This window comes from Orbicella faveolata, unplaced genomic scaffold (assembly GCF_042242905.1).
Source record: "Orbicella faveolata isolate gen_17 unplaced genomic scaffold, um_ofav_v1 contig_4, whole genome shotgun sequence".
In the NCBI taxonomy this organism is placed as follows: domain Eukaryota; kingdom Metazoa; phylum Cnidaria; class Anthozoa; order Scleractinia; family Merulinidae; genus Orbicella; species Orbicella faveolata.
In genome coordinates this window covers 1,346,861-1,367,500 of record NW_028301569.1, presented here as the reverse complement: position 1 = coordinate 1,367,500, position 20,640 = coordinate 1,346,861, and the positions used below count along the sequence as shown (strand labels likewise).

The following is a 20,640-nucleotide window of genomic DNA, read 5'->3' as shown; positions in this document are numbered from 1 at the left end:
CAATATTATATAACGGTGCCAATGTTTGTACTGTTTTCAATGGCTGTTTCGTTCATTAAAAATAGTTCGTTTCGCTCATATAAGTTCATTAAGGTCAACCACTAAGTCACATTCTCATCAAAGCTTACCACATTGGCATGAGATTTACTCATTTTCAGGTCACTTTCCAGCAAACAAATGCTCATATCCTGGTCATTTTTTTTACGCCTGGACAACTAAATTGTACCTGAAATTCAGCCTTCAAGTTGGCCATAGTACTAATTCCAACATTCGAAGTCAAGTCCCCTTCACTTTAGCCAAACACCTAATATTATTGTCGTGTAAAAGCAACAAAATCATCAAATTCGGGCTGGCAAGATGCACGCTTTGAATAGTAACTGCACAGCTGCACGGTTACCATTCCAATATGGCGTCGGGCTCGGTTACTATTCCAACATGGCGTCGTGCTTGGATGCTCTCGTTCAGGCCAACTAATTACGAACAGTGTCTACAGCTGAGTGAGTGAGTGACACATTTGCATATCGGAGTCCCCACAACAAACACGTTCCTACACTTGGCATATCCACGAGTTTAAAAACTGGTCATCACGTTTTCCAAGAAAAACCCTATGTGGGTTGTGGTGGTAGGCCTGAAGGGGGGAGAGACCAAAATACTTTTAGATAATTCCAGCGGTTTCCAGAAAGACTTCTTAAACAAAACATTGGTCAAAAACGTCCTGGCCATGATTTTCAGAAAATCAGGGCTGAAGAAAATGTTACCCTCTGAGACAATGCCCAAAGATTGGCAGAAGCCCAGAGGCAGTTGGATCTGGAAAGCGCAAAAGAAGAAAGACAAGCTCAAGAGATACGTACTATCTGGCAACAGACCGAAAAAATTCAGGGGCAGTATAATGCCCTCCAAGAAGAACAGATCCAGAAAGACCCCCCCGGGAACGTCAAAGAAGAAAGAGAGAAACTTTTGGAAGCTGAAAAATAATTGAAGCTGTTGCAAGTGCTGGCCGACAAAGAGGACAAAACCTCTCTAGAGACAGACAGGCTGAGGCGCCAGACCATGGAGGCAGAAGCCCAGGTGGCCACCCTTTGAGAAAAGCTAAAAGACACAGACCCGGCCTCCATTAAGACACAGCAAAATGCGTTGAAGACCAAGCTTGCAAAGCTTGAAAAAAGGAGAAGCCGCTCTTAAAAAACAGTTAAAAAACAAGACAAAGCACAAGCAGCAGTCAACCGCCTCAACGTGCATGTCACAGCAAAAAGAAGTGAAAGAAATGCCATGGAACAAAGGTTCACCAGAACACAGCCTTTGGATGAGATGAGAGAGTGAGAAAGCGAGCTGCAGCGTGAAAAAGATCAAGTCTGGGATATCATCCTATCTGAAGACTCCACGCCCGCCGACAAAGAAGCGACAAAAGAAAGAGTTAACAATAAAGATTAGCAAAAAAACTGAGCAACGACATTTTGGTGTCATCCTGGCACCATTTTCAAGTTAAAACATATTTGTGCGAAAAGTAAACTAATTTATACCAATGGTAGAGGTGCGAAATTGAATAAATTAAGATTAAGATAGCTGTTCAATGTTCATGTTCATTCCAATGAGGTGTCAAACACTGGTAATGAGTTCAGTGTCTGTTCAAAGCCTAAACAAATACTTTTGCGTGAATGGAGTCTGACTGTGTGTTAAGGCTCGGTTTCTTCTTGCGAATCCACAACATTTCGTGAATCAAGCAATCGAACTTTCCCTGACATTTCTTTAGGATCTTAAAGTTGTTAGTCAGGTCACCAACTGTATCAACTCGGTGTTCATTTTGAAGGTGTTTTCTGATGGCGGTAAATCGGTGTTCCTCAATGCGCTTGTAAAGATGACGGCTAGTGTAACCAACGTATTCTGCATCACACAGATCACATATATAGTTATAAACAACGCACTGTTGATTGATCAAAGGTGGTTTTGGCTCTTGTACTTTGAGATCATCGCCAATTTTACGGCTTCTGAACACCGGCTGTAGTTTGTGATCAAGTTTATTACTCAAGTCCAAGAGATGTTTCTTTACTATGTCCGCTGATTTCTGGTCCTTAAAAGGCAGGACAATGCGGTAGATATTCTCTGTTGGAGGCGTCGATCTTGTGTCTGGTGACATCACTGAATTAACGAAACGGGTGATGGTGGAGTTCACAAGAGAATCTGAGTACTTGAGGTTAGAAAAGATCAGTTTAAGGCGTTCGCATTCTGTTGAGAATAGTTCCCATGTTGAGGACAAGCGGTAAGCACGGTTTAACATGGTTGTAACTAAAGATCTTTTATAGCGGTTGTCGACTTGACTTTGGTGGTGTAAGAGGAGACCAGTGTTTGTGGGTTTACGGTAAACACTTGTTACCAGCTTGCAGCCCTTCTTGCATATTTCAGTGCCGACAAATGGTAGCTTACCGTTAGATGCGATCTCCATGGTGAAGGATATGGATGGATGACAGTTGTTCAAAGTCTTCAGAAAGGCTTCTGCGGTGGTATGTCTTTCATTGTGGCTAGTGTATCATCCACGTAGCGTCTGTAGAAGTCTGGCAACTTGTTCTCGTTTTGTAGCTTTTCCTCGATAGAACAAAGAAAAGTATTGGCCATTAGGGGACCCAAGGGAGAGCCCATCGCTACTCCATCAATTTGTTGGTAGAGTTGACCGTTAAATTGAAATAGCTGGTCCTTTGTTGCTACTGACAACAGTTCAATTAGATCAGCTTTGCTGATGTTCAGATGGTGTGTTTTGTTGAACCAATTGTCAACAAAAGCTCTACCAGCAAGGATCTCGGTGGTTTCTTGTAGTGGAACGTTCGTAAATAGCGAAGAGACATCATAAGATACTAAGATGTCAGATTCGTTGAGGCTCAGGTTGCGAATCTCATCAGCGAAGGAAAATGTGTCAGATATTGTGTAGCTGTTGATCGACAGGGGCTTCAGTTTATCGTCGAGCCATCTTGTGAGGGCGAAGTTGTAAGTACTTGTGGCGGATAGAATGGGCCTCATCGCCAGTTTTTCTTTATGAGTCTTTGGCAGACCATAAAGATGGGCGAGTCGTGATCCTTTCGGGCAAACTGAGTCGGCAGTCTGTTTTGGGAGAATTTTGCGCACGACAGATTCAAGGTGTTTCTCTCTCTGCAGTAAAGGGTGGTAGTTTTTGAGCGGTCGTCCCTGCGTCTTGGGTCTCTCCGAACTTACGGCGGTAAATTTAGCTGTATCGTTGATGGAAGATTCACTCAAAAGGCGAACATATTCTGCCTTATCCATAACAACTACTCCTGTACCTTTATCTGGTTTCGTGATTACGATGTCATCTCTTCGTTTTAGTTGCTCAATAGCTCTTTGTAGCGCTTTCGGTGGTTTGGGGGCTTTGCACTCGATGTAGTTAAGCGCGATCGATCGAAGGGTCGCCGCAGCTAATTCCTTCTTATCATCGGATAATGAAGGCTCCATTTGCCAGAAGGCTTTCTCGAAGCTAGCTTGAATGTCCATTGAAGAGATGCGTTGCGGCAAAGAAAATTTCAAACCTCGACACAGAACAAGCTTCTGGAAGAATGAAAGCTTGTAGGAGGAAATGTTCTGGATATGTTTGTCCACATCGTGATCTTTGTTTAGCAGCTTCATGATTTTGTTGATATGGCCGCTCATCATTTTCTCATAGTGCTTTTTGCGGAGGTTAACCATCGTTCTCAGGATGCACATGTATTGGAGCGATGAACAATTCCGGTGTATTTCAACGTAGATTCCGTTAAGTTCCTTCTTCAGTGTCGCATTTTGCTTTACTTTTGCCCTTAGTTCTTCTGCGATGACATTAGTTGAAAATTGCTCGGAAGCCTTTGACCATTTCATATGCTTTGTTTGATCAACTTTGGCAAAGGTAGGAGTTAGTTTGAAATTCTGGCAAAGTTGAAGAAACTCGATGGCTCCATCGCATTGGATTTGTTTCTTGCTGCAGTCTTCAAGTCTTCAGTCTTCAAAATGCGACACTGAAGAAGGAACTTAACGGAATCTACGTTGAAATACGCCGGAATTGTTCGTCGCTCCAATACATGTGCATCCTGAGAACGATGGTTAACCTCCGCAAAAAGCACTATGAGAAAATGATGAACGGCCATATCAACAAAATCATGAAGCTGCTAAACAAACATCACGATGTGGACAAACATATCCAGAACATTTCCTCCTACAAGCTTTCATTCTTCCAGAAGCTTGTTCTGTGTCGAGGTTTGAAATTTTCTTTGCCGCAACGCATCTCTTCAATGGACATTCAAGCTAGCTTCGAGAAAGCCTTCTGGCAAATGGAGCCTTCATTATCCGATGATAAGAAGGAATTAGCTGCGGCGACCCTTCGATCGATCGCGCTTAACTACATCGAGTGCAAAGCCCCCAAACCACTGAAAGCGCTACAAAGAGCTATTGAGCAACTAAAACGAAGAGATGACATCGTAATCACGAAACCAGATAAAGGTACAGGAGTAGTTGTTATGGATAAGGCAGAATATGTTCGCCTTTTGAGTGAATCTTCCATCAACGATACAGCTAAATTTACCGCCGTAAGTTCGGAGAGACCCAAGACGCAGGGACGACCGCTCAAAAACTACCACCCTTTACTGCAGAGAGAGAAACACCTTGAATCTGTCGTGCGCAAAATTCTCCCAAAACAGACTGCCGACTCAGTTTGCCCGAAAGGATCACGACTCGCCCATCTTTATGGTCTGCCAAAGACTCATAAAGAAAAACTGGCGATGAGGCCCATTCTATCCGCCACAAGTACTTACAACTTCGCCCTCACAAGATGGCTCGACGATAAACTGAAGCCCCTGTCGATCAACAGCTACACAATATCTGACACATTTTCCTTCGCTGATGAGATTCGCAACCTGAGCCTCAACGAATCTGACATCCTAGTATCTTATGATGTCTCTTCGCTATTTACGAACGTTCCACTACAAGAAACCACCGAGATCCTTGCTGGTAGAGCTTTTGTTGACAATTGGTTCAACAAAACACACCATCTGAACATCAGCAAAGCTGATCTAATTGAACTGTTGTCAGTAGCAACAAAGGACCAGCTATTTCAATTTAACGGTCAACTCTACCAACAAATTGATGGAGTAGCGATGGGCTCTCCCTTGGGTCCCCTAATGGCCAATACTTTTCTTTGTTCTATCGAGGAAAAGCTACAAAACGAGAACAAGTTGCCAGACTTCTACAGACGCTACGTGGATGATACACTAGCCACAATGAAAGACATACCACCGCAGAAGCCTTTCTGAAGACTTTGAACAACTGTCATCCATCCATATCCTTCACCATGGAGATCGCATCTAACGGTAAGCTACCATTTGTCGGCACTGAAATATGCAAGAAGGGCTGCAAGCTGGTAACAAGTGTTTACCGTAAACCCACAAACACTGGTCTCCTCTTACACCACCAAAGTCAAGTCGACAACCGCTATAAAAGATCTTTAGTTACAACCATGTTAAACCGTGCTTACCGCTTGTCCTCAACATGGGAACTATTCTCAACAGAATGCGAACGCCTTAAACTGATCTTTTCTAACCTCAAGTACTCAGATTCTCTTGTGAACTCCACCATCACCCGTTTCGTTAATTCAGTGATGTCACCAGACACAAGATCGATGCCTCCAACAGAGAATATCTACCGCATTGTCCTGCCTTTTAAAGACCAGAAATCAGCGGACATAGTAAAGAAACATCTCTTGGACTTGAGTAATAAACTTGATCACAAACTACAGCCGGTGTTCAGAAGCCGTAAAATTGGCGATGATCTCAAAGTACAAGAGCCAAAACCACCTTTGATCAATCAACAGTGCGTTGTTTATAACTATATATGTGATCTGTGTGATGCAGAATACGTTGGTTACACTAGCCGTCATCTTTACAAGCGCATTGAGGAACACCGATTTACCGCCATCAGAAAACACCTTCAAAATGAACACCGAGTTGATACAGTTGGTGACCTGACTAACAACTTTAAGATCCTAAAGAAATGTCAGGGAAAGTTCGATTGCTTGATTCACGAAATGTTGTGGATTCGCAAGAAGAAACCGAGCCTTAACACACAGTCAGACTCCATTCGCGCAAAAGTATTTGTTTAGGCTTTGAACAGACACTGAACTCATTACCAGTGTTTGACACCTCATTGGAATGAACATGAACATTGAACAGCTATCTTAATCTTAATTTATTCAATTTCGCACCTCTACCATTGGTATAAATTAGTTTACTTTTCGCACAAATATGTTTTAACTTGAAAATGGTGCCAGGATGACACCGAAACATCGTTGCTCAGTTTTTTCGCTAATCTTTATTGTTAACTGTATTTCTAAATTTAATCTTATAAGAAAAGAAAGAGTAGCAGAAATAAACGAGGAGCTTACACGTTTGCAAACTCAGGTTAAGGAAAGAGTAAGGGCGCGGCCTCTCTCGGAAAGCATCAAAGAGATCTTCAAAAAATATGGAGCGACGGTGACTGCTGTTGCCGCGGGGGTCACAATCGGGGGTTGTCATCAGTTCAGTTACTAAGGCTTTGAAAGCCACCAGCAAAGCTTTGGGGTACAGACTCAAAGAAATAGGTGTGAAGCTTGGTTCAATGCTGCCGGGGCTGATCAGCCAGGTTGCGAGCCTTCGTTTCAAAACTGCGGGGCAAGTGATCAGCTATCTCGCCGAGCACACCTGGCTGCCGATTCTTGCTGTGGTGGCATTTTTATTCGAAAAACATATCAAAAAGCAGCCGGCTGCGGCCTAGCCACAGCAAAGTTAATGCACTGCCATGAATAGCAACGCCCCTAGCCCTACCACACCTATAATGACAGCTGTTTTGTTGATTTCATGTTGCAGCATTTTGTCCTTTTCCAGGGGCACTGAACCAGTGCTTTCACTTGTGGAAGCAGAAGCTGATTCAGCCTGTGCTGCTTTGTGATGCTGTGGCAAGGCCCCAGCATGAATCAGGTTGGAAGGATGGCTGTTTGGCAGGTTGATTTTTGATGGGCCGCCTTCCATCGTTTTCTGGCCCAGATTTTTTTGTCTGGATTCACCTCATTGTTCACCCCCAGTTTCATTCCAGCAACAGCCAGTTTCAGCCTATTGTTGTAACCAGCCGTGCTTTCTGTGTTGATGACCATTCTCGCAGGCATCAGCCACACCCCGGGGCACACTGCAAGGTTGAGTCTGACCTTCGCTTGATCCACCATCAGCTGATACCTTTGAATGCTCTGAGACAAGTCTGGCTGTCTGATCACATCTTCCATCAAAACCAGAAACTCGCTCTGGGCTTCTTTCACCCGGCCGCCTTCTCCAAGAATACTGCTGCACACGTTGACTTGCACACCCACGATGCTGTGTTTGGGTATGAAACGACAGCTGTGTTTTGGGCGAACCAGTCATACTGGGCCACGGCATCAGGCTCAATGAAAGAAAGCAGATTTCCTTTGCTTGCCGCTTTGCCTTCATCACTGAATTTACAGAACCCTCCTGGATAAGCGGTTCCTGTTTTCCTTGACCCGTACCCTGTCAAGCCAATGTATACGCTTCCCAAGCCCTGGTTTTTCCCATTGTGAAGTGAAAATCACTTGATGAATTTATTCCAAATTTGTCGCATATTCTTTTGTATGAAGCCACGTCAGAATGATTACCAGATTTATTGAATGTGGGATCGCCTGGCAAAGCGCTTAATGCCACCAAGCTGGTACAAAATTCGCCTGACCTTAAAATACACGTGGAATAGATAAAAAGCTCTTATTTGCGGTGGCAGTGCCAGCCCGCTGTCAAAGATTTCTCGAGAAATTCCACAGCCTTGTGTCGCACAGAATACAGCAAAGTTGAGTTGTTGTGGCCAATATGACATGTGGGGCCCACCCAGCCACTTCTTGGATTCGGCCGCCATGCTGTGCCTGAGTTTTGTTTGTTGGATGATTTCTCTGAATTTTGTCAGGAAGGTGTCTGGGGTCACGTAGATGTTTATGTTTTGGTCAAATATTTTCTTAAGGCTTAGCGCGGCTTCTGTGAAATCTACAGCTAGGATGGGCAGTACTATTTCAGTTTTCATTGGCGACAATTGATAGGGAAAGCCTGCCACGCCCATCAGACCGAGCGCAGCTTTCATTGACTGACTCTAAAAGTACCTGTCTGAACCAAACACGCTTTCAAGGCAACCTTTTCCTGCCTTGAAGAACATTTCTGCTGACACATTCCGCTTTTCATCAATATCAATTTGTGCCACGAATTGATCTTTACCAGCATTCGGGAACTGTTTTGTGAATGCGGCCCACGCACTTGTCTGGGCTGCAGCTTCTTTGGCTTTCGTATCGGGCCTTTGCACCCATTTTTGAAAGTCCTTGAACCCGGCACTATCCATTTTGAATGTGCTTTATTTGTACAATATAATGGTGGTGCTTACGATTGTCACGTGAAATAACGGAGAAACTGTGTACTTTGAGGAGCAGATCCCGAAGGTACATTTCATCAGACTCCTCTCTTGCAGTTTGTACAACAGCTGGCACACTCTGAAAAACGAAGGTTCAGCTGAGTTGGGGGACAAAGATGCCCCAACTAAGCAGGTTTCTAAAATTCTTCCAGGGCATTACACTTTAGAGGGCTTGGCAAAAGAAATATGTGGCCTGTTCGCAAAATATGATTACAAACTGTAAACAGAAACAAATCAACCTGTTGGTCAGCTCGTAATCAAAAATTTTTGGTTAAAACCAATTACCCTTGAGTGTGATTTAGCTCATTTGCTTGGTATTGGGCGGAATTTAAATTTTATAACATTCGTAAAACAGCTTACATCTCCAACGACATATTTTATTCATTGCGATCTGCTTGACAAAACCAAAAACTTTTTAAACGGGAAGAGATCAGATGTTTTGGCTAAATTTGATATAAAAGGCTTGCCTTATGCAAAAGTAAGCTACGATTCTACCCCACAACAGGTGTTGTGTGACTGTTCAACGGATGCCCATGTAAATAGCATAACTGTCAGCGTCAAAGATGAAGATGGCAAGCTCTTTGATTTCAAAGGCTTGTCCCTGGAATTTGAATTGGAAATTAATTAACGCTTTTTATACCATGTCGTCTGCGAACGTTCTGCCCTCCACTCCTCCTGAAAGCTCTTGGGAGCCTCTCTGTCCTGTACTGACGGCACCGGCTGAAAATTTCCATTTGCAAAAGATCCACAAGATAGCCAAAGTTTTGGACCAAGAGGTCGGCCACTATCACCTCACGACAAAATACAAACGGCAAAAAACATTCATTAACTGGAGTGCTCCAGGCTCCAGTGTTCTGTCAGCACCGTTTTCAAGCACAAGCTTTGGTTTGGCTCTGTCCATTAAGTGGCGTTGGCAGCTGTTTTGCTCTTGTTTCTTCAGGGCTAATAATTGTCAACAGGAAACTTGAAGCAAAAATTAAAAAGCATCAAGAGATTAACACACTCGCCATCGCCAAACGTGACATAATCTGCAGGCTGTTATCCAAAGCTTTGAATAACAATGCCGTGTCTGCCCACAGGTTTGACATCATTCTTTCCGAGTTTCAGCAGTACAACTTCCTGAAGGAACAACTCTGAGCCAAGCTGCTTCGCCAACCATCGAGCAGAAAGATTGTTGATGTTGACAAACTGGAGAAAGATATCCGCAGCAAAGTTGAAGCTGAATTGATAAAAAAAATAACCGACCCTGCCGCTTCGAATTGACATTTGAAAACACAAAGTTTCATTTGCATATTATAAAAACATGATTGTCAGTTTCCACTTGATGGTGTTTCTCGTGAATGAATATTTCACACCTGAGTGGCAGAGAAACATGCAAGATAAAACACGCAAAGTTGTTGACGCGCTTTAGTTTGTTTAAGGCCTTCAGACTACAGCTTACGGTTGCACATTCCTCTTGGCTTCAGTTAAAGCCGGTTGCATTCCTCTTGGCTTCAGTTGACGCCATCAGGAATTTTCAAGGACATCACAAATGTTGAAGACAAGAGGAATTTTACTGGCAGATTTCTCTTTTTTGCCAACAGTTTGCTAGAATATGGCATTTCTTCTTGGCCTGGTCAATAAAAATGATACTTTCACCTTTTTTCTAGGAAAAATCGGGCACGAAAAGCTGTAAAATATAGAGCTTCCACTAGAGTGAAAAAAATAAACAGCTGATTGCCTCAGGGCAAAGTATTACACGCTCAGACATGCTTGGGTAAACCATCACCCGCCTCTGTTTACATTTCTTTTGACAAGAGAATATTGGCGACCTCTTGTGGATTCATCAGTTTCATCTCGTCAACAACATTAGCAGGTAAAAATAATGAATGTTTTTGATCAATGGGGCGCATGCCACTCCGCCAATATTTTCTTTCCTTTGTGGACCTGAAAATTTTGGGCTTCTTTTGGTTTTATTCAAATGGCCCTTTTCTTCTGCGGCCCATTTTGTTATATGCAAATAGGGTTAATCTTCAATTGCTTTCTTTTTTGTCAAGGCCGAAGGCTAGCCTCGTTATACCGATAGCTAGCCTTGCAGCCAAAAACCCTGCTCCAAAAGCGGCAAAGCTCCTTAAAATTTTGTCAGACTCTTCTAGCTTTTCCAAGCAGACAACTATGGCTTTGAGGCTTTCATCTACCTCGGCCGCCTTTTCGATAAAAGCACTTCTTAGTTTCTCTCTCTCCTCAACGTTGGACATTTTATATCAAACCCTGCGTCTCGTTTAATTAGCTTCTCCCACAATCCTTACACCTTTAGCCACAAAGTCCTCAATCCTTAGGTCTCAAAAAAGTGGCGCCATCTGTCGAGAGCTCAATCTCCACTAGCTTTTCCTTGGCCTGGCACATTTTTTTCCCAAAACTATTTTTGCAGAAGGTCCTCTCAGTCTCGCTTTCACAGGAAGGGGCATTTTGTATACATGAGACTGCAGACTGTTCAATTGAGCTTTTGGCATTATTATTCACTAGTTCAACCAAAACTCCATTACCTTTTTAGCCTAATATTCCCCTTCATAATCTTTTTGGCACACGAATGATACAAATTGAATGGGCAATCATCAGCAATTCCATTCTATTCATTGGCGGCTCATAATTCATTAGCGCAGTTTTTGTACAATCACACTTTTTAAACAGCCATATACTGTGTGCCCACAGTATTCGCTCGTTGCTATACTAAAGCAGGTGCCCTGTTCAACTGAAAAAAATTCTGGATCAAAAATCAAACCCACGCGAAGCAAGGCATTTTATGACACAAAGATTTGCTTGATCAAGGGCCACAATCAAGATCTGGGTGGGCAATCGGACCCACCTTACACGCATGTATAATGGTGATTCTGGACTCAAACTGGGTCTCAAAGATGCCGAGCAAAGAGAGTGCGTCTTATAAGACAGAGATTTGCTTGATTCAGAATCACCATTATACATGTGTGTTGACATAAAGAAACTTTGACAAGAACAAAACTAAGTTGTGATAAAACAACTAGATCGAGAACAGTTCACATGCACAAATGAAATATCACACCGCAATTCGTATTACACGTGACAACTGACGGTGAATTTTAATTAGATGTGTCAACATGCCGTAAGGGGTTAATGGGATTAAAAAATAGTTTTTCTCTTTATCTTAAAAAGTAAAAAAGCATTTTTTCCCCAATCTTTTTGCAAAATATTTATCTCAGTCTTCTCAATTTGAACAGCAAAAAAAAAGAGTTTTCACATTTTTCGTAAAAATTTACCTACCATGATACCTTAACGTTAACCCAGGATTAAAAGTTAATCTAAGTTTAAACTTTTGTCCAATATATTCGCTTTGGTTTTAAAAATAATTTATATTTACAAGGCTAAAAGAGGTTTAAAAAATTAAAAACCCCAAATGTTTTTGACACCAGGTCATCATTAGGGCAAGTAAAGACCGTCCCCTAATTGTGTATTTAATATATCAGTTACACACCTTCCACTGGGAACAATTTTGCAATGTAGCAATGAACCTGTCTGTTTAAAGATGGTTTCCATTGTTGGATCATTAGGCCTTCTAGGATTCCATGCTTTCCAGTGGATTGAGCCGTGCAAAGTATGTGCCAGCTAAGAGAATGCATAGACTGCGTGTGATCAGTGAGTGTTTTTGTCTTTAAGGTGGAAAAGGCTTTTGATCTGTCTTGTTTGCCACAGGATAATAAAAATGAACTTGGAATTTGTGAAATTGTTTAGTTTGGAAATGAAAGCTTTACTAAGGTTTTTCATTGTTATTACAGTAAGGGAGCTTAATGAAAACTTTGTTGTGTTCTTCAAAGAGGAAACTGGAAATTAAAACATCGTCTACAGGCGAATCATTTAGGGACCTGTTCACTCTTTGGGAAATAAAGCACTTAGTATATCCAGCATTTAAAAGAGATTTTTCAATTGTTTTGATTGCATTGTTAAAATCAGAAGAGATACTTTTGGCTCTGTGGAAGGCGGCAATGATACAATTTCTTTTCCATTTTGTGGGAATTTCCAACTTCCAATGTGTAGCTAATTTTCCCGATTTCTTGTAGACTTTGCAGTCAAATTGTTTTCATAACTGAAAGAAGTGTCAAGGAAATGGTCAGGATTTTCTTCCACAGAGCAAACAATGTTAGGATGGAAATCGTTAAGATGTTCAAGCAGAACATCGGGCTACCTTTCTTCTTTTGGAGAAACAATCATCAACATACCGATCATAGAACGGTAGGTTAAAGGGTCGGACAACATCTGATTCCAATTTAGCCATGAAGATATTTGTGATGACATTCACCAATTCGTCTGTAGAGGTGGCCATTGAAGTGGCAGGTCTTTTTCTTCTTCTTACCCTGATGATGACCTAGTGTCGAAAACGTTCAGTGTTTTTTTACTTTTTCACCTTTTTCAGCCTTGTAAATAGGAATTATGTTTAATCTTTTCTTGTGTAAAATGTTTTTCACTGCTTTTGTTTTGTGTGGTTTGAGATTGACCAAACTCAAAACAGAAGGGCAACCAACATAAACAGAAACCTTCACCTCAAAGTTACAAAACTGAAATCAAAATTCTTGCTTAACCTGGCTCAGGGCTCCACTTTTAGGCTTGGCTAAATCTATTATTAGCAATTCAACTCCTAGATAGTGACATTTAAAAACAGCATTCCAACCGAATGTAATAAAACTAAGCATAAGACCACAAGTACGCATTGCGGACCTATTTTTAGATGACTTCTTAGGTGTATATTACATTTTATGAGTCAAACAACTGCTCTAAAAGTTGTTCTTTCAAGGGGCAAGAGGGGATCCGGAGAGTTAAAGAACAATCCCCTGTGACAAGGGGCACTGTTACAAAGCTCAACAATCATTTTGTGAGTCACCGAATGATCCAGTCAACCATGGACATAGTTATGCAACAAAACAACAGCAACAATAGTTTATTTACACCCCCTGAGGGGGCTTTTCAGTGACAATACAAGACAGCTAAACTAATAATTATTGAGTTAAATGATGTGGCTTACAATTCAATCAAAAGGGAAAGAATGCGATAAACATTAAACAATAATCATACAACATACAATTCATCATACAACAACAACCAAACAAACATGGAGAACGTTTGACAACACTGCAATCACTTTCCACATGCAATAATTACCTTCACTCCACATTGCGTCCTCTCCATCATCTCTATTGTCATCACCTTCATAATCATCATCAGCATCACTATTATCCTCCTCATCCTCATTGGCATCGTCAGGCTGCTGAATACAGTCAGTTTTGAGAACAAATGGCTTGAGCAGTCGTATTTTTACTGTGCAAATAGGATTTCCTCCAGCAGATTCTGCCTGCCTTTTCCTTTTCTTTGGAGGGCTCCAGTTGCTGCTTTCTGTTGTATCACAAGATCCTGGGATTTTCTCTTCCACTACATATCCTGCCTGTTGCAGAAACTGTCTTACCCTTCTCACACTCTTGACATTCACCCTTAACTCACTCTGCCAAAGCAAACAAGAAAACAAGAAGAGTACTGTTGTCAAACAAATACTTGCAATCATTTGACAACAGTTCATCATACACCTGTATGAGGTACTAACTTGTCTTGTTGGATATAGTGTCATAATCTTTGAACTGAAACTAAAGCCAAAGCAACAGATGACAATGAATATGAGACAAATTCTGTTCAAACTGTACTGAAATGTTGGTTAGCAGGCTATGACATCATTTAATGGATTAGTCATTCAAGTGGATATTATTAACCAAAATATTTATTTAGAATGCCACTAGACATGAGATTTTTGCTTAATAATAAAATTCGAAACTTAATTACAAGCACTGTCAACTTTTTTATGCTAATAGTATACAAAAACTGATTAAATTTGGCCTTTTGATGATGGCTGATCAACAGCAAAATTGGTGGCGATCTTGGCAGACTAGTGGATTATTCCACCGTGTCTCATTCTGAAAACATCTCAAGACTCTGAGATAGTAAAAAAGATTTACCCTTACACATGAGTTCAGACTTGATTTAACCTTTTTCTATCAATTGGATACTTCAGGGATATTCCTACTCAAGCAATCAAGTGCAATGTACAAAGTTCTCCATGTCGCAAACTGACCAAGTCACAAAGTGGAATGACATTCACGCCTAGTTAATGTGGTTGATTTGTTGAATATTCTTTCATATACTCCTAAAGGAAAAATTTATTAAGAGCAGTTGTGCAAAACTCCCAAGCTGAACATGGTGACATGGGTGACAACATTATTTTTTGTCTTCACCAATACAGTTGCCACTCACATCTTCAATTGTAAGATTGTTTGGACAAGAAAGTGACCTAGACTTTTCATTTTTTTAAATTTTTTTTTGCCTTTGATTTTTTCTTTCTTATCTCTTTGCTCCAGTTGTTGACCTCCTACTGGGCTTGCTTCCAATTCAAGAATTCCTGAGAAGGCATCATCAACACGGGGAATTCTTACCACAGAGAAGCCAAATCTAGTTAAGGAAATTTTTATTCATATTTCTTTTTCTTTCATGTCGTGTTCCCAACATACGTGGCACATGGGAGGTGCAGTACATCAGAGTTCACCAGTTTAACCAAAGTGAGGCACAACAGTCGCCAACTAGTAAGATCTATTGAAGATCTGGCTGGGCCGTTTGTATACCACTTACGGTAAAAACTAGAAATCAATAGACGATTGTTGAGTAACAAGAGGCTCACGGAACAACAAGCTAAATGGAAATGAATAAAACTATAAGAAGAGAAAATAGAAAACAACTTACATCTGATCTCTAACACCGGGTATGAAAAATGCCAAAGAAAATAGCTCCAAATACTCCGAGTTAAACTATGAAGGGCTCCTGAAACATGTGACTCCCAATCGACTGAAACGTGCTCAGAAATATATCTACAATGATGAAACACCCAGAGCGGCCATCCAAGAAACATAAATCAAACATTAACTAAATCAACGATGGTTGTAGCACAACGGAAGTGAACAATCTATAAAGGTCCAGTGTTTATATCTATGTACATGAGGCTGCATATTTAATGCTCAGTTGATCGGCATGACCCCATCACTCTGATCTGGGTATCATAAGAAAGATCTTTTTCACCTGTAGAACTTGAGTATAAGTGATGCCAATTTTGGTCAAGGGTCAGGCATCAATATATGTAGGTTAAGGTAGACAGCCGTTTTGGAGAAAGGACGTCCAATGCAATGCCTTGACATATTATAGGTGGTGATAGTTTGCTGTTGTTCAATTGGAGATTACTGAATTTCAAAACAAACTGCAAAACAGAAGTCATGGAAAAGATGTATCATCATGCTAGCTTTGTCTATGGTGCTGAAACATTGTGAACTTCAATAAAGCAACGGAAAACCATCAACCCCCACAGTACCTGTCAGGATTATTTTACACTTTTGTAGGATACCCTTTCTCAAAAGTGCTGTATACTAAACTGTAACTATCTAACACTAATTTTGGAGAATAGGAACTGTTCAGCTCAACTCATTAATATCTACCATGTGTAATGACTGGACAAAAATTTAGAGGAGGAAAATTAGTAGGTCACAACATTATGAAGAATAAATCAAGTGGAAACAAGAGAATCTACCACACCTCTACACATTATTGTATAAAACAGGGGTGTCATTAACATTTTCAGCAGGAGGGCAACTGGTTTTCACAGGTAGGCAAAACCTTTTTGAACTGAACTTCTTTGTGAGAAAAACTTTCCAGTAGATGGCCAAACCAGGAGGGCAAAATCATCCTCACAGCTGGTCAATTTGCCTGGTGCCCGGCTCTTAATGAAAACCTTGATAAAAACAGTGATGTCAGAAAGTACATAGTTATCCCACAAAGTCAATTTTGGCAGGAAAAAAGCTTATTTTATTGGTACAGTTCCCGGGAGGGGGGGTACTCCCTTATATCAGCTATATAGGTATGTGTGGCTCCAAAGGGTATGGTTTTTCAGCCATTTTGGTCATGAATAGGGTATCGATTATAGCTGATTTTGGCCATTTTGGTCATAAATAGGATATGATTTTTGCACTCTAGCCTTGATATGGGTATGTTTTTAAGAAGAAGCCACTTTTTCATCATAATCGAAAAGAAAATCAACAAACAGCCTTCACAAATTATGTTTATGGTAATTTAACATTGGTTTGAACTAGGGAATTGATTATAACGCAGGTCTGAAACAAGGTTTTGATTAAAGGGTCAGGTTATAAATAGGGTTTTGAATTTTTTGTCAGGTCATAAATAGGGTAGGGAATATCGCAGATTTTGGTCATAATAGGGTAAGGGTTTTGGGAGGCGCGGTGGCCTCATGGTTAGTGCGCTCATCTCCAGATCGAGCGGTCCGGGTTCGAGGCCTGGCCGGGGACATTGCGTTGTGTTCCTGGGCAAGACACTTTACTCTCACAGTGCCTCTCTCCACCCAGGTGTATAAATGGGTACCGGCGAACTTAATGCTGGGGGTAACCCTGCGATGGACTAGCATCCCATCCAGGGGGGAGTAGAAATACTCCTAGTCGCTTCATGCTACAGAAACCGGGATAAGCTCCGGCCTGATGGGCCACTTGGCTCGTATGCAGACTTTACCTTTTTTAGGGTAAGGGTTTTGGGAAGCAGGCCACACACCCCTACCCAATTTTTCTGGGAGTATCCCCGCTGGATACAGTTGAACCTCTCCATAGGGACACCTCTCTAATACGGACAGTTTCCTATGTACCAACAAAATTCTCATACATTTCCTCTAACGAAAACCTTTATAATACGCAGGGGTGGATCCAGAGTAGTTTAAGTGATTTGCAGAAATCACTCAAATGTTTCCAAATATTTACGTTTGTTATTTCTCAGGTTCTTTATGTAGTTCAAGAAATCAATTATCCTTCTTGTTTCATTGTTTATTATAAAATAAAACAAAGAAAAAAATGTCATATCTCATTATTCCGTTGATTACACAGCAAATCTAGCCCTTCCTGCGTGAATTTGACAAATCTCCGTCTGCGCGCTTTCATCCTTTGTCGATACTTCTGAGATCAACACAAAAAAATTCGTTGTCACGACTGGAAAAAATGTGTACGCAGTGGGTGGGACTGGTTGGTATATGGATCTTTTCACAAATCACTCAAAACCCTCTCCGATTGGCCAGAAACACTCACATTATTTTGCCAACTATTCAAACTCGGTTTTTATTGGCTATCCAGGCCGCAAACTAGCATGGAAACTACTGACAATCCTATATAAAGGGAAGCCTCTCCCCGAAAGTCCTCTGTTTGTTGTTGTTCAGATTAGTACAAAGTTCATCAGTAACTTGCTGCGGATCCAGTTTGCCGAAAGGAGGACTGCTCTGTGAACGATATCGGCTTGATTTTCAAGGAAACGAGAACATATTCAGACCAGGACAAGCTCAGGTTAACAGAGAATGTTTGGAAACCAGGTGAGTTATTTGAGTTCCCAGTGTCAGTGGAATGTTCGAATTCTAAGCGCCATTTCGTGTGGGGTTGGCTAACAAGATTTCCCTGGCTAGCATACTCTAAATATCTCAATGGTGCATTTTGTTTACCATGTGTTTTGTTTGGAGTCCAGTGTGGGCGAAATACGAATAAACGAGACAAATTGTACAAGTCTCCACTAACACTTTGGACGTCCGCCATTTCACGTTTTACCAAACACGCGAGCAGGAAATGTGAGATGCATAATTTAGCAGTGATTGCAATGGAGAATTTTCTGAGAATATGAAAAGAGAAGCGGTCCCAATTGATCAGCAGATTAACAACTTACTTCAACAACAAATCCACAGAAATCACGAAATTCTGAAATCCCTTTTCAAAACAATAATTTTCTGTGGTAAAAACAACATAGCCCTCAGAGGTAGACGAGATGATCCGCAAGATGCCAGTCTTTCCGGTAATTTCCAGGCACTGTTAGAATTTGGAATTGACAGCGGCGACCAAACACGGCAACATCACCTGAAAACTACACCCAGAAATGCCACATATATTTCTAAAACCATTCAAAATGACATGATTACAACTGTGGGTGCTATCATACTGAATAATTTGTCACCGGAAATCAATCATAGCAAACATTTTTCTATCATGTCTGACGAAGCAGCTGACATATCAAATAAAGAAAATCTTTCAGTGGTGATCAGATTTCTCAATTCGACCAAAACAGTCAGAGAAGAATTTGTGGGATTCTACCATTGTGAGGATGGAACAACAGGAGCAGCTATCAAAGATTTAATAACTGGTGCTGTAACTGATTTAGGTCTTTCTATGGATGACTGTCATGCCAGTGTTATGATGGTGCGGGCAATATGTCTGACTGCTTGAATGGAGCTTGATCCCTTATTAGGACTGAACACGACAAAGCTATTTACGTTCACTGTATGAACCATAGGCTTAACTTGTGTGTCGCCGACACATGCCAATTACCACTTGTTACAAACATGATGGGTGTTGTAAGAAAGCTCTCAGAATTTTTTGACAATTCTCCAAAGCGACAGCAGCATTTGATCAGCAAGATTAGAGAATTAATGCCTGCTGCCAACCACTTTGTTCTGGTAAATGTGTGTCTAACAAGGTGGATTGAGCGCATTGCTGGTATGGACCGAATCGTGGAGCTTCTTTACCCAGTTGTGGCTACACTTGAAGACATTTCAATGAACAGAAATGCTCCTAGCCATGGGAACTGGAATCAAAACAGCAGAAATGATGCACAAGCCTTAATTAATGCAATCACATTATTGTGAAACACATTTTAGACTTAACCAGACCACTCACAGTTAGGTTACAAAAGAAAGCAATGGATCTTCTCAAAGCAAAAGAGGAAATAACTACATAACTGGTGTCTATGGTACAATTGTATTAACACTAATATCTGGACAAAAAACCATTCTTCAATAGTTTTAAGAGTTATGTTTCCACTGACACTGGGTGTTCAAAAAGCTGAAATGGTTTTTACATATTCTCTCATTCTGAGCTCATTGGACCACATCACCTTATACACTGATCTATAGGGCTGAAAATTCAGGTGTGATTCCAACTTATCAGTTTTGCTGTTACATTTTCACAACAATGATGTCTTTTAATATTCACTTATAAATCTTGATATTTTTTCTCCTCTTCCTCCTCTTTGACTAGAAGGTTCCCATTGGAGAGTTATTTCCACTCTCACAAGCATCCTAGAAGCTTGGATTGAAGATTGCATTAGTGAAGCTTGTGTAAAAGGTTGGTGATCATTTCATTCAAATAAACATTTTACAGTTTTAAAGGATTTAGCACTGGCTACACGTGGCTACTCCATGGTAAAAATTGCCCGTCTCAATGACGCTTTCTCACAATATTTTGAACTGGAAGCAAGCCCAGTAGAAGGTCAATCACTGCAGCAAAAAGAAAAGAAAAGGAGAAAAAGGGAAGGCGAAAAAAAAAAATTTAAGAAAAACCGAAGAGCCTAAAGACTTAGGTCACTTTCTCATCTCAAAATTATGATTTCTGCACATGCCCAAGCAAAATAAATAAAAATAGTAAAGTAAAGTAAAATCCTTTATTTAAAACACGATTATCGTTTAGGCGCTACATGCTCGAGGGGTCGTGTATCTAATTAATAATTATCTAATTATCTCATTACCTACTGATAAAATGCGATGCTAGTGGAAAGAAAAGCATGCCATCATGTTGCAAATGCCTTTTTGAGTAGATTGGAGCTAATTTGGCTCATATCATGCCTGAAAATCTCCAAGATGTCCAAAAAATGCATTTTTGGCAGAAAGCTCTGGCAGTCAATGGGTAAACATTATTTTTGTTTGCCCAATTTACAGTTTCAAACATGCTTATAATAAATAATCACTGTGAACCTTTTGCAAATATATGACTTGTAAGTTGTAGGTCAATTTCTTCTTTAGGTCAGAATGACTTCAACCTAGGTTAATGTGTCATTGTAGGTTAGACCATGCCCTATCCTGTCAGGATCCCATATCAACCCCTCTAACCTGAATTATAACCCTAACCCTAACCCTAACCCCCTAGATCTTTTTTTAGGGAGTTTTTGTACTCACCTAGATTTGAGCAACTGATGTCTGCTCTCTACCTTCATCTCCACTAGCAGGGCTGTCATTATGTTTTGAGTCACTTGTTACTTTGTTCTCCACACCTGTAGCAAACTTGTTGCTTT

At 40.9% G+C, this 20,640-nt stretch overlaps 3 protein-coding genes and 1 pseudogene across 7 annotated transcripts in view; 2 read left to right on the top strand and 2 right to left on the bottom strand.

Moving 5' to 3' along the window:
- LOC110055695 (general transcription factor 3C polypeptide 1-like) overlaps nt 1–20,640 on the bottom strand; it is a 282,425-nt gene that overhangs the window by 218,825 nt on the left and 42,960 nt on the right. For all 5 annotated transcript variants that reach the window (XM_089276241.1, XM_089276243.1, XM_089276244.1 and 2 more), the window contains exon 6: nt 13,618–13,954. In XM_089276241.1, the coding sequence (XP_089132367.1) occupies nt 13,618–13,954 (337 nt within the window). The remainder of the gene's footprint in view (nt 1–13,617; nt 13,955–20,640) is intronic.
- On the bottom strand, nt 2,372–3,520 carry LOC149100872 (uncharacterized). Its single transcript, XM_089276248.1, has one exon. The coding sequence runs from the start codon at nt 3,493–3,495 to the stop codon at nt 2,479–2,481; it is 1,017 nt and encodes a 338-aa protein (XP_089132374.1). The 5' UTR covers nt 3,496–3,520; the 3' UTR covers nt 2,372–2,478.
- On the top strand, nt 4,238–5,435 carry LOC149100871 (uncharacterized). Its single transcript, XM_089276249.1, has one exon. The coding sequence runs from the start codon at nt 4,263–4,265 to the stop codon at nt 5,277–5,279; it is 1,017 nt and encodes a 338-aa protein (XP_089132375.1). The 5' UTR covers nt 4,238–4,262; the 3' UTR covers nt 5,280–5,435.
- On the top strand, nt 18,007–19,345 carry LOC149100870 (52 kDa repressor of the inhibitor of the protein kinase-like; annotated as a pseudogene).

Excerpts from the sequence above, each read along its gene's own strand:
- LOC149100872 (XM_089276248.1), bottom strand. The coding sequence starts at position 3,495 with ATGGACATTCAAGCTAGCTTCGAGAAAGCCTTCTGGCAAATGGAGCCT.
- LOC149100871 (XM_089276249.1), top strand. The coding sequence starts at position 4,263 with ATGGACATTCAAGCTAGCTTCGAGAAAGCCTTCTGGCAAATGGAGCCT.